The 15,902-nt window shown below is 41.2% G+C and overlaps 2 protein-coding genes across 2 annotated transcripts; both read left to right on the forward strand.

Annotated features, from left to right (window-relative positions):
• Positions 1 to 4,760: 4,760 nt before the first annotated feature.
• On the forward strand, positions 4,761 to 7,511 carry marcksl1b (MARCKS-like 1b). Its single transcript, XM_041052557.1, has 2 exons — positions 4,761 to 5,067; positions 6,112 to 7,511. Exons 1-2 carry the CDS (start codon positions 4,981 to 4,983, stop codon positions 6,649 to 6,651), a joined length of 627 nt encoding a protein of 208 aa, XP_040908491.1. The 5' UTR covers positions 4,761 to 4,980; the 3' UTR covers positions 6,652 to 7,511.
• A 2,235-nt stretch (positions 7,512 to 9,746) lies between these two features.
• Positions 9,747 to 15,880, forward strand: LOC121191799 (probable histone deacetylase 1-B). The gene is made up of 12 exons (XM_041053229.1): positions 9,747 to 9,870; positions 10,848 to 10,960; positions 11,964 to 12,081; positions 12,171 to 12,245; positions 12,621 to 12,759; positions 13,189 to 13,330; positions 13,426 to 13,518; positions 13,617 to 13,725; positions 13,810 to 14,190; positions 14,286 to 14,441; positions 14,552 to 14,597; positions 14,860 to 15,880. Exons 1-12 carry the CDS (start codon positions 9,822 to 9,824, stop codon positions 14,885 to 14,887), a joined length of 1,449 nt encoding a protein of 482 aa, XP_040909163.1. The 5' UTR covers positions 9,747 to 9,821; the 3' UTR covers positions 14,888 to 15,880.
• Positions 15,881 to 15,902: the final 22 nt, after the last annotated feature.

Raw genomic sequence — 15,902 nt, forward strand, 5'->3', positions numbered from 1 at the left:
TAAAAATACAGCAATAAAACCCGTTGCAACTCCCCATAATAATCCTGTTTACATTAGGCAGCTACCGCTACTTATTTAGATCCTAAGAGAAGATGGGATTCACAGACTTTTATAGATAATACATTTGTTTTATGTTCTGTCAGTTTGAGATTTCAGTCAGCTATTCAACATAACATAAGCTCACCGTCATACTATCAACAAATCTGTATCTTTAAAACTCCTGTCGTTGATTGATTCTTGCTGTTATTTTAAACTCCACTCCTCAAGAGAAATCTTGACAACTTTACCACAGTTTGAAGAAAGGCACATGAAATCACTGAAAATATGTGGACACCATGTCCACATATGTATGTGTACTTTCTTGTGATGTATTCCATGGCTTGTCTTTTAGTGGAAGAGTTATTGTTTCAGCATACAATTATATTTTAGACAACAGTACTCTTCCAACTATGGTGCAACACTTCGGGATCAGCCCTTTCCTGTTTCAACATGACAGTGTCCCTGTGCACGAAATGTGGTCCACCGAAGAAATTGTTTTCTACATTTTCTGTGGAAAGATTTCTCAGAAAAATGGAAGCAGTTGCAGCCGCATATGAATAGAATAGTGTGATATTTTGGGAAATGAATGTGTTTGCTTTTTTGCAGAGGATAAGATGAGAAGATTGATACCACTCATGTCTGTATGATAAATCTGAAGCTAAAGCTGGAACATGGTTTGGTTAGCTTAGCATAAAGAAACAGCTACCCTAGCTCTGTTTGATGGTAACAAAATCTGCCTTTTTCAGCACATAACCCCTCATAAAACCAAAACTTGTCTTTAACAAACAAGATATGACATGTTAATTGGTGGGTTTTAGATGTGATGGTCTCTTTATATGTTTATATAGTGTTTCCAGCATTTACCACCTTAATAAAATGTTTGCTTGGGCCATGAAATACACACTTATCAGTCTTAGCTGCATTATAAATGCATTTGAAATGAAATTATATAATGTTGCAACCATGCAAGAGCATGGTCTGTTTAGTCGCACTGATTTAGATACGTCACAAAAGTGTCCTTCAATATGCAAACTGGAGAGCTGGGGATTTAGCATCAAGACGGGCTGCTGACACGCATTCCAATGTTCCCAAGTCTTGCAAAATCAATTAGGCTGATTGGCTGCAGTAAAGATCAATTTGTGACATCGAACACTGAAGTCTTTTCCTCCCATAACTGAGATTTGTAGCTTTAACAGCTGTTGTGAGGAATGTGTGTGGGAGAAGATGATCAGGTGGAATGTGCATGATCATCACATTGACATATTTTGCTCCTGGTATGTTGTTGACAAGCGGAAGTGAACAACAAATTCAGTCATGAAGCCATGAGGAGACAGCGTGACACGCTGTTAGCCCCAACGCTCATCCCATTCTCCAGTCAGATCACCAAAAAATGAGCACAACATTGAACAATAGTTTAAACCCTCATTCACCATTGTATGCCAAAACTGGGTCCACTTTACTATTCAGCTGCTCTTATACACAGAGAAAAGGATGTGAATGGAGAGCGGGGGAAAGTAGATACAACAGAGTCTCATGTAACATAAATTTTAAAATCCACAATTTCAACCTCTTCCTACTGAACTTTTCACCTGTACATTAAGTCTTGATTTTTGTCCTGTGCCGTGTCACCTGTTATGTATTTTGCATCTTATGTCTGAGAGACCATGGCCGTGATCTCAAGACCATTATAATTCACTTATTTTGAATCATTGCCATGCAAACTATGGCTAATGTTCTGTTTCTGAAGAGTTCTGTTTTGATAAAGCAGAAAAAAACCAGCATGTTGAAATTTTCGACTTTTCTTAAATGAAAGTGACAGGTTTATTCATGTGAGTTCGTAATATATGTTGGCATCCTTTGCTGCATACACTGAAGGGCCTGAGCCTTCTCAGGAAGTAGAGTTCAGACCCTTCTGTAGATAGCCTTGCTGTTGGTGGACTATTTTCATCCAGTTAAATGTCTGGGTACATGTAGCACCGTACAGTATGATCTCCATGTTGCTCCCACTGATCCAGACTGAAGAAGGTGGGATCTTCTTCCCGAAGTCCGCCATGCTCTCTGTAGATGGGGAACAGGGAGGGAGATAGTACACTTCCTTGGGCTACTCACCAGAGGTGCGGACACATTGTATCCTCACAAACTGTGGTCTGCTTTGATCCATTTAACCGTGGGGGCATCCACCTGCTTGTCCTCCAGTTTATCCATCAGCAGTCTAGAGTGGAATGTTTTGAAAACAAGGAGAAGTATATTACTGCGTCATCCACACCCACATGTGGCTGATACACAAACTGCAGGGGGTCTGATGCTGAGCTCACAGGTGATCAAAGGTATGCTAGGACCAGTCCCTCCATGACCTTCATTATGTGAGATGTTAGTGATGTTGGCTCATAGTCATTCTGGACTGTGGGATGCCGCTTCTTCGGCTTGAGTCAAATCTGTCGAAAAACTGGTTCAGGTTGTTTTGCCTGCTCTTGGTTCCCTTCCCATTCCCTTTCCTCTGGAAGCCAGTGATCTCTTTCATCCCTCTCCAGACATCCTGAGCCTTATTCCTCTGCAGTTTCTCCTCCAGTTTCCTTCTGTAGGAGTCCTTGCTGTCTTTTAGTCTCAATTTTAGTTTCCTTTGTACATGTCTGAGCTCCACCTGGTCCCCTGTCCTTTATACAGGCCCTCTTCTTTTCATTAATTGGGCCTTCAGGTCAATGGTAACCCATGGTTTGTTTGTTTGGGTAGCAGCAAACATCTTTTGTGGGGATGGAGTTGTCGATGCAGAAGCTGATGTTATGCCCTCAATGTCCTCACCATGAGGTTCATACAGGACATTCCAGTAAGTGACCTCCAGGCCACCACGCAGTGTCTCCATGGCCTTGTCTCAGAGTTTTCTCACTGTTGTTACTGTTACTGGTTGTATGATGGTGTGAGCAAATCTAAGTTGTAGTCAGAGCTGCAAGGTGGGGGCAGGGCAGTGGAGCTGTAGGCATCTTTAATGTTTGCATACAGCAGATTCAAAGTCAGTCATGTCATAACATGACCCCGAATCATGGCTGTGTGGAGATCTGACAGGAAATACTGGCTTCTGGCATCATATATTACAGTTTACTGAAACTCGGACTAACTGCTGAATCACAGCTATTTAAGCTGTGCATCTGTGAGCATCTTTAGACATACTGAAACCAAAAGAGACACACTCACAGACTGTCCTGCTTGCTTAAGTAATACTCAAAAGTGAAACTGTTGCAATGCAGTGCATCACTTCATGCCTTTAGCCTTAGTGGAAAATGGAATTGAAAGGATTTGTTAATCGATTAATCAGTCAACATAAAATAGATCTGCATCTGTTTTAACAGCTGAGTTTTCATTTATGTCATTTTTGAGATAAAAAAAAAGAAAATTCTCTGATTCCAACTTATCATCAGTAAATGTTTGCTGATGTTCCCAGCTGTCTGTGATAGTAAATTGAATGTTTGGCCGGAACAAGTTTAAATATATCGATTTAAGTTGTGAAAATATTTAAAGAACAAATAAATCATTCAGTCGACCATGAAAATTGTTTGCAGATCAGCTGATGATGAAATAATCCCTGGTGGAAACTTATGGTGGCCCTGATGGTCGAAACAAAATGACGTTTTGGTTTGGTCAGTGTTTCCTGCTCCTGCTTCTTCTCTGCAGTGTGTTGTTTGGTGTTGTGCATTTTTTTTTTTTTTTTTGTTTATCGTGGATAGGCCTTCTGCACCTCGTGGCCATATCATGACATTTTAAAGACACCGATATGTTGAAAGCATGTCGAGAATTACATCTTATGAAATCTCCTTCATCCTTTCAAACTCAGGACACTGCTGGGAGTAGTACACAATAGAAACAGGAAATCACATTGAACTGTCGCCAGGGACTAAGTTTCTGTCCAATTGAAAACAAGAAGTGCTGTCCCAGCTTTTCCGTAATCTGAAATGTCATTGTGTTTTCTCAAATGTTGTTATGTTTTGTGAAATGTTCTGCTCTATGAAATGCTGTGTTTTTTGAGATGTTGTTGCGTTTTGACCCTTGGGGCGACCAGAGAAACTGCTGCCAAAGTATCAGTCAGTCAGTCTGGATACTATGTAAATAAGTTGCTACAATGAATAGAGTTACCATTGTTAATAAATCTGGTTTCAAAACTAGTTCATTTATTCCTGCTACAGATTTGTTATGTTTACACCAATTTCTATGAGTATTAACTTCACAGGTTGACGTGGGTCGTGGGCACTTACACACACAGTTACTCCATATACTCACACATGTAAATGCTGTTATGATTAGCTATTAAATAAAAATGCCTAAGTTGGAATTTCTAATCTTATCTTTTAGTGAACACTCAACCATGGTAAGAATATAAGTACAAAACACACATATTAACAGATGAACGGTGAGAAAATGATTTAATAGAAATGTTCTTTGTTTTATCTTTATGCCATGTCATGTGTTTTTTTTCTTTATATGCCATATATACTTCATGCCAGTAAAACACTGAATTCAGTTGTTGAGCTGAATCGATGTCATTGCTGGGGGTCCTCTCGGAGGGGCGGGTACAATTAGGGAGTCAGAGGTGATTGGCCAAAACTGTCTAGACTTGCCCTTAGACGGGACGTTGATTGGTCAGTCCTGGAAAGGTCCCGCCCACGGGTGGCGCCTTGAACCTGCTGTATGTTTGAAGCGTTGCGTTCAACCAGTGCTGAGTTTAGAGGGTCTCTGTCTGCCAGGGTGACTAGTCCGAGCACAGGAGCAGCCGAGCGGACGTTGCTGCCGTTTGAAGAGAAAGAAAGAAAAGAAAACCCACACTTTTCATCGTTCCTCCGCTGGATACGTAACTCACCCTGGGGTTGGATTAACTTTAAGAGCCACTCTTTTTTAGTTTTTTCTTTTTTGCTTTAAATTTGCTTTAGAAGACAGAAAAACTCACCGAAGACAATGGGATCCCAGGCATCCAAGGGAGAGGTGGCCGCTGAGGCAAACGCTGCTGCCGCTGATGCTGCAGCTGTCAAAACCAACGGACAGGTAATTACACCCAGCCTACCCGCTATTACTCTGTCTCTCTCTTTATTTCTTTTTTGTACAATGGCGATTAGTAGAAACTGCTAAAAGTTGCATCTATTACCCGAAAACACCAGTTTAGTGTCAATTTAGTCGACGCCAAATTGATTAAACTTGAATGTGAGGGCATTTTAGGCAAGCCAGGTGGGGCTTTAAGCATCGCTGAAGACCCCCAAAACTACAACAAAAATACTAATACTAATAATAAAATTAATAATAAAGCCAGAGTGTCGTTGTTATTTAAGTTAAACCCGAGTTTAAAGCGAGTATGTGTTTATTTGTGACTGAGGTCTAACCCAAAAACACAACGTGTTTCATAGTGCCAGGCATAAAGGGGGAGGGGGGCATCTTGAGCGCACGTAGGCAGTCTACTACTCCTCCCTGTAGAAAATACAAGCCTGGGTGTCGTCTGGACCGCTGATTTACAAACTGGGACTTTCCAAAAAAAATTGATAGTGGTATGTTTTTGGAAATTTGGAGCGAGAGGAGTCACATTTAATCGTTAATTTGATACTTCAGAACATTATTGGATCATTATGAATGTAAATTACCCCCACCACTTATTGGGTGACACAAAATTTGACTTGATTTAAGAATGGGTTATATAAATTCACACCTTTAGATATCAGGAATTTATTCGGGAGGTGGGGAAAACCCCATCAATTTCAGTGTTTTAATTCTTTCATCGATGAGCTCCAGCCTGGTCTTTGTTGAGCCGATGTCTGTCTGGTACCTTAGGCGGTCTGTGAGGCGCTACCGCCGCCTATCGCCTGATTAGGGTACTGCAAGGCGTCGCCTCTGAGCCAGGCGACACGGTGGTTAATTGATGAGCACGACGACGCGCTGAAAAGAAACGAGAAATGCACATCAGAAATCGGTCCACTTTGTATTCTGTGCATGTGAATTGATGTTTTTAAAGATATAAATGGTTTTTTCTTTGTCAGGATGTTTAGCTTTGGAAACAAATGGCTTATTTTGTGACACTTTTGTTTTTCAACCTTTTTCCAGGAGAATGGACACGTGAAAACCAATGGCGATGTGTCTACAAAGCCTGATGGGGATGCTGCTGCCACCAATGGCTCAGCTGAGGCAGCCAAGGAGCCTGAAGCTGGCGCAGGAGGCGACACTATTGAGCCGGCGCCCGCTGCGGATGGAGAGGCTGCCAAACCTGAAGGTGAGGCTGCAGCTAAGGAGACCCCCAAGAAGAAGAAGAAGAAGTTCTCCCTGAAGAAGTCATTCAACTTCAAACTGAATCTGAAGAAGAGCAAGAAAAGCGAGGCTGTTAAGGAGGAAGCCGCTGCCGCCGCCCCCTCTGAGGAGAAGCCTGCTGAGAATGGAGCTGCCGCTCCTGCAGAGGAGAAGAAGGAGGAGGTGAAGGAGGAGGCCGCCGCTGCAGCCGAGGCCGAGGCCCCAAAGGCGGAGGAGGCTCCAGCTAAAGAGGAGGCCCCCAAGGAGGAGGCCAAGGAGGCAGCTGCTCCGGCCCCTGAGGCCACAAAACCAACAGAGGAGAGCAGCTCGACCCCCGCTCCCTCTGAAAAGAAAGAGTGATTGTACCTTTAGCTCACAATGAACTGGGTGAACTGTTTTTTGAGAGAGAGAGAGAAAATTTAAGAGTATATATATATTTATATATATATGTGTATATGTATACATATGTATATGGATATATGTATATGTAAATATATACACATGTATGTGAGAGACTCCTTTGACGTGCCACTTTTCGTCATGATAACAAGACGACAGACTAGATTCACTAGATCACTTCCCTGGTTACTGCTCGACATCTGGACCTGGACTGAGTTTTAGGCTGTGGGTTGGTCGCTGTGTGGAAAATGGATTTTAGTGGCTTGAACATGAGCTAATGACACCATGAAGTATAGGCGGATGAAGGATGGATGGAGAAGGATGGAGCTGAAGCATCTTTTCCCTAAAAACGTGCAGATGAAGATGCCTCCTTGCTGAAGGAATGAAGCTAGATGAGATACTAGAACACCACCACCACTTGAAATGACTGTTAAATAGAGAAAAAAAATGAAATCAGAAAATTAAGAGACTTGCCAACTTTTTACATTCCTATATTTTAACCCAAATTTGAAGTATTTTGTGGTGTATTATAGAGAACAATCTTAAAGATTCAGAGAAGCTATGTCTTGTTTGTTTAAAGAAAAAAAAATAGACAATTTTGATTTTTACCTTACTATGAAAAAAGAACACTTAAGCTTGCTATGTTCACTGTTGCGGTTTGATATGAAGCAGAGTTGTTTATCTGTCGTGTGTGAGCCTGAATCTGCTTTGTCTCTGTAAATACATTGGATTGATTTCTGTTCTTTATTTTGCTAATGTTGACAGATGTTACTGGTTTTATTGTAAAGTTGATAATGGTAAATAAATGTTGGTTACCTGCCCGCTTATGTGTCTTTACAGTTATTTACATCACGCATTACATTTGTTATTACAAAGTAGTGTACCTTAATGAGGGGGTCTGGAGCCTGTCTGTCATATTTTAACGTTTTTATAGCACTGTAGTGTCGACTAAAAGCCACTAGTAGTGGTCTCATAGCAGCACAGTAAGGAAAAAGCATACAGAATGTAAATTCATCCAGTTATTGTAACAGTTGAAACTGAAGAGACACAGTTTAAAGGCTGAAGCTTCACTGACTGACATTTTACATTGTTTTAGTGTCTGCATATCATATCAAAGTACAAAGGAAATGAATTGGAGCAGCTACGCTATTGACCTCCATGTCTGACCTCAAAACCCGATTTAAAGCTCCACTATGCAACTTTTAAAAGATGCAATAATTTGCCAGAAATTAAGTTTAACTCAGAAGATATAAAATACACCCTGTGTTGCTGTGGCTGTCATTCAGCAAAAGTGACATAGTGTTGTTTTAATATGCCACTGACATTTTCAAAAGTAAAGGTCTTTTTGAAGAGCTATGACATTAGCGAAAAATGTACACCGAAAGAAACAGGTACATGACAGCTGGTGGCTGATAAGGTTTATTAGTGCTATATTTCTATGAGTTGCAACCCAGATAGTCTGAATAGGCCTAACTTTGATATCAATAAAGTTTCTACTCATTCATTTAATTATTAGCCATTATTGGATAGATGCTCCCTCCAGTCCAGCTTTAAACAAACATAAACAGGGTCATAATTTAACGAAAACCAGTATTAACTATGAAAGCAAAAGCCCCATATTTTTATTGATATGGGACTAGATTTTTGATTTTTACACGTGACACTTCCTCTGTCATGTCATATTGGTCATGAACTGTGCTTTTCTATGAAACAAGAAACACACATGTGCTTCTAGCAGATTGGTTTGGAGATAATTGAACTCCAGCACTTCAGTTTGAGCTCCAGTGACCCCTGGACCTCTATTAGTCTTGTGGCCCTGAGATCAGCACCATAACCTCCCTCCCCTCCCCTCCCCTCCTTACATGTACAGTACTTCTCCCATTTGAAGGAGAGCAGCCTCCCGTACATGGCCAACTGAACACAGCAGTCCTGCTCTGAGGGAACTGACCTAGTTCACATGGTGATATGATGAGTTGAGATCAGAGCTACATTTGGACCCAGCCTTCAAACAATTCTGAATTATTTAAACAAAGCCAGAGCTCCCAGTTGATACAGCCCCGTGTCTCTTGAAGCAGATGCATTTATTAACCTTTAATAGTATTTTTTTTCCCATTAACAGTCTTTAAATTGGATGCAAAATCATCCCAAGGCAAACCTAAATTGTGTATTTCACGAAACCTTACACCGTACACGAGAAATTAGGTGCAATAAGCTGTAAATTATTCATGGCTGCTTCACAAGGAGAATGTTTTGCTTATAATTTCTATCACTGTTTTGTTTGCACTGCATGCTATACATGAAATTCTGTGACTGATTACTTCAGAGGTACTGCATTTCTCATTTAGCAGTGACGGGTCTGCAGAGATTTGGAAGTTGCAGTCAAACACAAGTGAGCTTACACTGCCACCTGGTGGCCATTACATGCAGTGCTACAAAGCTAATCACCTATTGTCTGGTTTTCTAATCTGTTTTAAGAGTCTGGAACGATTGCAACGCCTGCATCAGTATGCATAAACAGTCCCTACTGCACACCACAGTACAAAACAGAAGAGCAACTACATCTGAGAAAACGTGTATTTTATATTTCATTCATTCTTCAAATTACATTTATAGTTGTGACTTCTTAATGTGGGGTGGACCTGCAGGGACCTATACCAGGGGTATTTTAAAGAACTTGGCTTTAATACTCAGGTCCTTATGTACACCTGGAGCATCCACCTTGTGGAGCATCCCCAGTGGAGCAGTGGAGCATCCACCTTGAGCTCTATCACAGCAATGAATCCTTGTGACTTATGACCTCTTCTGCAGAGAACAAGACAAAAGAACCATTAACTAAGTCTGTCTGATTAGTTGATTATGAGTTGCTGGACATTACAAGTCACCCAAAGCTATTTCACTCACCTCTGCATCACTGACTAAAACATAAAAACACATGTGTGTGTAATGTGAACAAGTAATAGTCTAGACACTGTCTAGCTGTAGCTGCAGCCTCGGCGGTCCTCGGTTTGTAAAACCGGCACCTCCCAGTCGGGCGGTTGAGCATCTGTGATTGGTTGACAGGAGCTGAACGCGAGCTCCCCAGTGCAAGAGAGGAACCGGTGGGCACGAATCAGTGGGGTAATTGGTGTAAAATGGCGCTGTCTCAAGGAACAAAGAAAAAAGTTTGCTATTACTATGACGGTAAATATCCAGCATGTGCACCTCAGTTTCTTTAATGTTTGTAGTGACCTCGAAGGTGTGTAATTGTCCAGGAAATTTTACTCAGTATTTGTTTTTTTAAAGTGTGCCGTGCGACCGAGCTAGCTAGCCGGTGTACCGAGCTAACGTTAGCTTGTTCGACTGGCTAAGTAGCCTGTTTTAGCTACATGGTATGCGTAGCTAGCTGTAGATATCTTCGGGTGTTCATCTTGCGTTCACGTTATCCAACGACCCAACCAATTTCCTTTATTTACTGAAGCATTTTGTTGGATTGTGAATTGTGCATCTGAGCTAATTTGATCACTCTGGGTTCACAAACGCACCATCAAGCTATCCGGCGCTAATCACATCAGTGTTCCCCCAACTTGCTAACAACTTCCAAGAAGTGGGGGATCGGTGCACCGGCTGCCGGTTACACCGTTTAGCGAAATGTCTTCGTGTGAATAATTCTTTGGACTTCAGTTATACTTAATTTCACGTCTGTGATGTGCACTGATACTTTTAAGAAAACGCCACATGTTCAGGTGTGGGAATCACAAGTAGGAAGATGTATCTGCATCAGCGCACGATTCCTACTGTTTATATTTTCAGATATACAGCATGGGTCAGGTAGCATGTGTTAAAGCTACAGTCCAGAATAAAAAAAAATATATTCTTGTATTTATTTATTTCACAGTTTTTAATATCTCATATTTGCGTTCACAGTGAGAGTAGGAATAACAGGTGAACAGGCTGTGAAGTCCCAACAAAAAGGGCTTGGTGGATTGGATGTAGGCCAAGTTGAGGGCTTGTTCATTTTGATTTATTAATTTAAGGTATAAAACATTTGCAGAACACTGGGACATATTTTTGAATGGACTTTAGCTTAAGTTCTCTCAACATGAGACAAAATACATCAAGGCCGTGGGTTTTGAGACATTTTTAATGTAAATTTGTCTCTACAATCTTTTCTTTCCAAGGTGATGTGGGGAACTACTACTATGGCCAGGGCCATCCCATGAAACCCCACAGGATCCGCATGACACACAACCTCCTCCTTAATTATGGGCTGTACAGGAAAATGGAGATCTACGTGAGTTATACCACTCCACACAAACCTCAGACAATTTTAGATGCACAAGTTTCACTGTGGCTTTTCAATCATTAATCGTGTGAAATTACACCATATTCTGTAAAGCAAAAGGATGTTCAAAATCTGCTGTATTATGATTGGTTTGCTTAACCACTGTATTAGAGCATTTAGGCAACAAAAGGTGTCTGTGGGGCATGTACCAGCTGACAGTATCTTTTGACAGAGGTTTCCAATTTGGCGCTTCATATCACACAAACATCTGTTCTATTCAAGGAAGTGTGTGTTGTTTAGTTAACTAAACACTGCAGTACTGAGTCATAGGTGTGAAAATACATGACTCCTTGACTCTCAACATTTCAGATCAGTGCATTTCTTGCCATTACTAACTAGGATTATAGTTTCCTTATCTTGAATAACCGGTTCTTAAAATGTAAGATGAGACATAGGCAGTCATATTTTCATTAACTAATGTTAACAAAGAATATGTTCACAGTAGGTCATGTGTTTCTTTGGAGACTAAAGTTGGTTTAGCAGTGTTAGGGAAAAGTCTTACTGCAAGATTTTGGCAATAATGAATTCAATGCGAGATAATAGCAGAAAGCTTTGTGAAAAGAAATGTTCTACTAGTGTTTCATTATAACTGACTGTTTGAGAAGTCACTAACATTAGCCGCAGTAGCTCATGCATTAAAAGTTATGTGGCAGTTTTTGCGGAACATAAATTCAGAGGTGTGAATTACACCCGGACATTTTAGCTATTGACTGACAGTGTGATTTTTCGACTGTTCATATTTCATTGGCCGCCACAGATATAAAAAATAACTCTGACATTTGAAAGTATATGGTATTAGAATATTTGGTTAACACAAGTTGGTGAATATAGACTTATTGATCCAAAACTGACCTAAATGTGTTTTTCCTTTTGGAAAAACCCACCTATTACTGACAAATGGAGAAATGGCAACCCTCACTTTCTTCTTCATTACCTTTCTGTATGTTTTCAGAGACCACACAAAGCCAGTGGTGAAGAGATGACAAAATACCACAGTGACGACTACATTAAGTTCCTGAGGTCCATCCGACCAGACAACATGTCTGAGTACAGCAAACAGATGCAGAGATGTGAGTGTCTGTTTTTCTTCCAACGCACGCTGAAGTATCCTCACTGTCCACACACGTTAAATCTTTCTGTCTTGTTCTTTTCCTCACAGTCAACGTTGGAGAGGATTGTCCAGTCTTTGATGGTCTGTTTGAGTTTTGTCAGCTGTCAACAGGTGGCTCTGTCGGTACGTTATTCCAACCACACTTATGATAATCATTCTGATACGTCTTCATACAGGAGTGCTTTACGTTACGTAATGTACAGGGCTGGTGGCTTCACGATGACGTCTTAGACTGAGTTAAACAGGAATAATAGAGAGTATGTTCACACAGCACTGTCTAGAGGGCGCTCAGTAAAACTGTAGTAGATTACAAAACGTTTATATTAAAATCGGAGGATTAAAAGCAGACAAATGAGCGCATTGCAGTCTAGACTCTGTAAAAACAATCTCCACCATGAGTTCATAAAAAAAAAAAGCCAGTTACCTCAGTTGGATCTACACACCAGAAACAATTGAACTAACATTGTATTTTTCCTCTGTTCGTTCCTTCATTCATAGCTGGAGCAGTGAAGCTGAACAAGCAGCAGACAGATATCGCCATCAACTGGGCCGGCGGACTCCACCATGCCAAGAAGTCTGAAGCCTCTGGTTTCTGCTACGTCAATGACATCGTCCTGGCCATCCTTGAGTTGCTCAAGTAAGCTGTCCTGGTTTTTGTTTTTGGGTTTTTTTTTTGGTTCATTTGGAACACAAAAGGAATCAGGCATTTTTGAAATGGATTAGCTGGATTACTTCTACACCTGCCATGGAGCTTTATGTCTGACACACACACACACACAAATCAAACAATTCTTCTTTCCATGCCAAACACCAGATTGCTGCTTTCATAATTTTCTTTCTTTCTTTATGCCTTTTTAAAGGTGACAATAAGAGCCTTGCTCTTATTGTCCCTCTCACTTTCCATCCATCAGCATCATATTTTCAGTCTGTCTGAGCTTTTGACCTGTTTGATTTGCATGAGCAAACGTTTATTTATCACATTGTGGCTGGTGTTGTGTCCAGTTATGTCGTAGAACTTGAATCCATCTTAACTTCTGTCATTAACTAAACCCACTGCTCTGTCTAGGTATCACCAGAGGGTGTTATACATAGACATTGACATCCACCACGGTGATGGAGTGGAGGAGGCCTTCTACACCACAGACAGGGTCATGACTGTCTCCTTCCACAAGTATGGGGAGTACTTCCCTGGCACTGGAGACCTGAGAGTGAGTTGTTTGTTCTTAAGTTTTCTCCTATAAACTGGTTGTCATTACTTGTGCACATGTGGGCAGTGATTCAGTGATGTGTCCAATCTGTGCAGGACATTGGAGCTGGAAAGGGAAAGTACTATGCAGTAAACTACCCACTTAGAGATGGCATTGATGACGAGTCCTACGAAGCCATCTTCAAACCGGTGAGTCTGTTTTTATTAAATTTTATGTAACCACCACAATCAGACTCTTTCTCTGAGCAGGAGTTTTTAATGTGTGTGTGTGTGTGTGTGTGTTTTAGATCATGGCTAAAGTCATGGAGATGTACCAGCCAAGTGCTGTGGTACTCCAGTGTGGTGCTGATTCTCTCTCTGGAGACAGACTGGGCTGCTTCAACCTCACCATCAAAGGTATTAACCCCCCCCCAAAAAAAAAACTCAGAAATGCTTTAGTAGTATTGAGAATTTAACATGAACACTCGTTGACTCTTATAGGCCATGCTAAATGTGTTGAGTACATCAAAAGTTTCAACCTGCCACTGCTGATGTTGGGCGGTGGTGGCTACACCATCCGGAACGTGGCCCGTTGCTGGACCTATGAAACGGCCGTCGCCTTGGACTGCTCCATCCCCAACGAGTTGCCCTACAATGATTACTTTGAGTACTTCGGGCCAGACTTCAAGCTGCACATCAGCCCGTCCAACATGACCAACCAGAACACCAACGAGTACCTGGAGAAGATCAAACAGCGTCTGTTTGAAAACCTCCGCATGCTGCCTCATGCTCCTGGCGTCCAGATGCAGGCGATCCCCGAGGATGCCCCCCATCCAGACAGCGGAGACGAGGACGAGGAGGACCCCGACAAACGCGTCTCTAGTAAGAGACATTGAACTCTCTTAAACTTGGGTCAGAGGAAAGATGGGAGGACACTATAGCCTGTGAACTCAGCCTGTTGTGTTTTGTGTTTTTAGTCCGGGCCCATGACAAGAGGATAGCTTGTGAGGAGGAGTTCTCTGACTCTGAGGACGAGGCTGAGGGGCAGGGAGGAGGCCGCAGGAATGCAGCCAACCACAAGAAGGCTAAACGAGTGAAGAAGGAGGAAGAGAAGGAAGGAGAGGAAAAGAAAGGTAAGACTTGTTCATAAAACCTGGCATTTGTAGATGAACTAATATTTATTATTATTATTATTATTACTGTTGTTGCTATTGTTAATCTGTCCTGTTGCTTTGCTTCTTAGAAGTGAAAGAGGAGGAGAAGGAGGAAGAGAAGATGGACACATCAGGGTAAGAGAACAATTTCACATTCTGATTGTCTCAGAATATGAACATTTTAAAATCCAGCTGTCAGTGTGATAATTCAGTTTTTCATTTTTAATAGAAAAAAAGTAAAATCAGTTTTATGCCGTATTGGGTGTGGATTGATGAGGGGAAAATGAATGGATTTTTAGCTTAAGGCTGCAACATAAAGTATGAAAAAACTGAAGGGATCTGAATATTTGCTCAACACAGTATTTTTTAGTGCTTAAAGTTCTTGTCTGTGTTTCAGACCAAAAGAAGAGGTGAAGACAACTTGAGGTCTGGCACAGAATGAAAGTAATGGTTGTACTGTTGTCCTCAAGCCCCACTGTTTCCTATACTCTCCTCCTGTGATGACAGGACCTTCTTGTATTCCTGTTTTATTATGTGTTCCTACGGGCAAACCTGGTTCACACTGTTACTTTGTTTTTGAGGCATTGGTTTTTAAGCTCAGCGAAGTACCAGTTGTGTGGGTGTTGACCACAGAGTTTCCATAGCCACATCAGAGTATTTGATCAATGATAAAAACATTAGTTTCTGATCAAAAATTTGCACCCAATTGTTCTGTGTGCTGAGAGTTAACCCCACCCACCTGGAGCTCCATATAGTATAAAATAAATGCCTTGAATCATTTCCAGCTGTTGTGTGAACCAGGTCTGCTTTAATGTGAAGAAAACCACCCAGAGCTGTTCACTGTTCCTGTCATGTCAGTTCAGATTTAACATGTTTGTGGGGCCCATGCTAAAATACCTGCAGAGACACAGATGATTTATAAGTCTAGTGCTCACATGCAAAAAGGCTTGTTTGTTAGTTTTTAAACATCTGTTTATGATACTGATAGAATAACCAGCAGCTGACAGACTGATGTTTGGCTTGCTGTGTTAATTTATTAGTGAATGCATGTTTAGAATGATCTTGCCTTTAGCATGTACATACTACGCTCCCTTTGCCAAGACAGTCTCTGCTCAGTAAGTTATTTTAAATCATGAATACACAGTATGTCCCTTTAGCCCGTCTTCATATGAATATCTGGTCAATGTTTTTCCTTTTTCTTCCTGAATTGTTGTGTATGTTAATGTATGAATGGATGCGAACCTCTTCAGTGGGTAATGCTGCGAAGTGAGTGACCTGTTTTAGATATTTTGTACCATTATACATAAAGGTGGAGTGAGCTGGTAAACGGCCCTCCACATGTGGTTGTTTGGAGTTCTATCCTTGTGAAATGTGCATTATCATAACTTTGTTATAAGAAAATAAAGAAAACTGATTGACATTTTTCTTACAGTTACAGAG

The sequence above is a fragment of the Toxotes jaculatrix genome, chromosome 13 (assembly GCF_017976425.1).
Source record: "Toxotes jaculatrix isolate fToxJac2 chromosome 13, fToxJac2.pri, whole genome shotgun sequence".
NCBI classification, from domain to species: Eukaryota; Metazoa; Chordata; class Actinopteri; family Toxotidae; genus Toxotes; species Toxotes jaculatrix.

Bases quoted from the DNA above. Each gene is read 5' to 3' on its own strand.
- marcksl1b (XM_041052557.1), top strand. From the start codon at position 4,981: ATGGGATCCCAGGCATCCAAGGGAGAGGTGGCCGCTGAGGCAAACGCT. The intron at 5,068-6,111 runs GTAATTACACCC...ACCTTTTTCCAG, and splicing joins CTGTCAAAACCAACGGACAG to GAGAATGGACACGTGAAAAC.
- LOC121191799 (XM_041053229.1), top strand. From the start codon at position 9,822: ATGGCGCTGTCTCAAGGAACAAAGAAAAAAGTTTGCTATTACTATGAC. The intron at 13,331-13,425 runs GTGAGTTGTTTG...CAATCTGTGCAG, and splicing joins CTGGCACTGGAGACCTGAGA to GACATTGGAGCTGGAAAGGG. The intron at 13,519-13,616 runs GTGAGTCTGTTT...TGTGTGTTTTAG, and splicing joins ACGAAGCCATCTTCAAACCG to ATCATGGCTAAAGTCATGGA.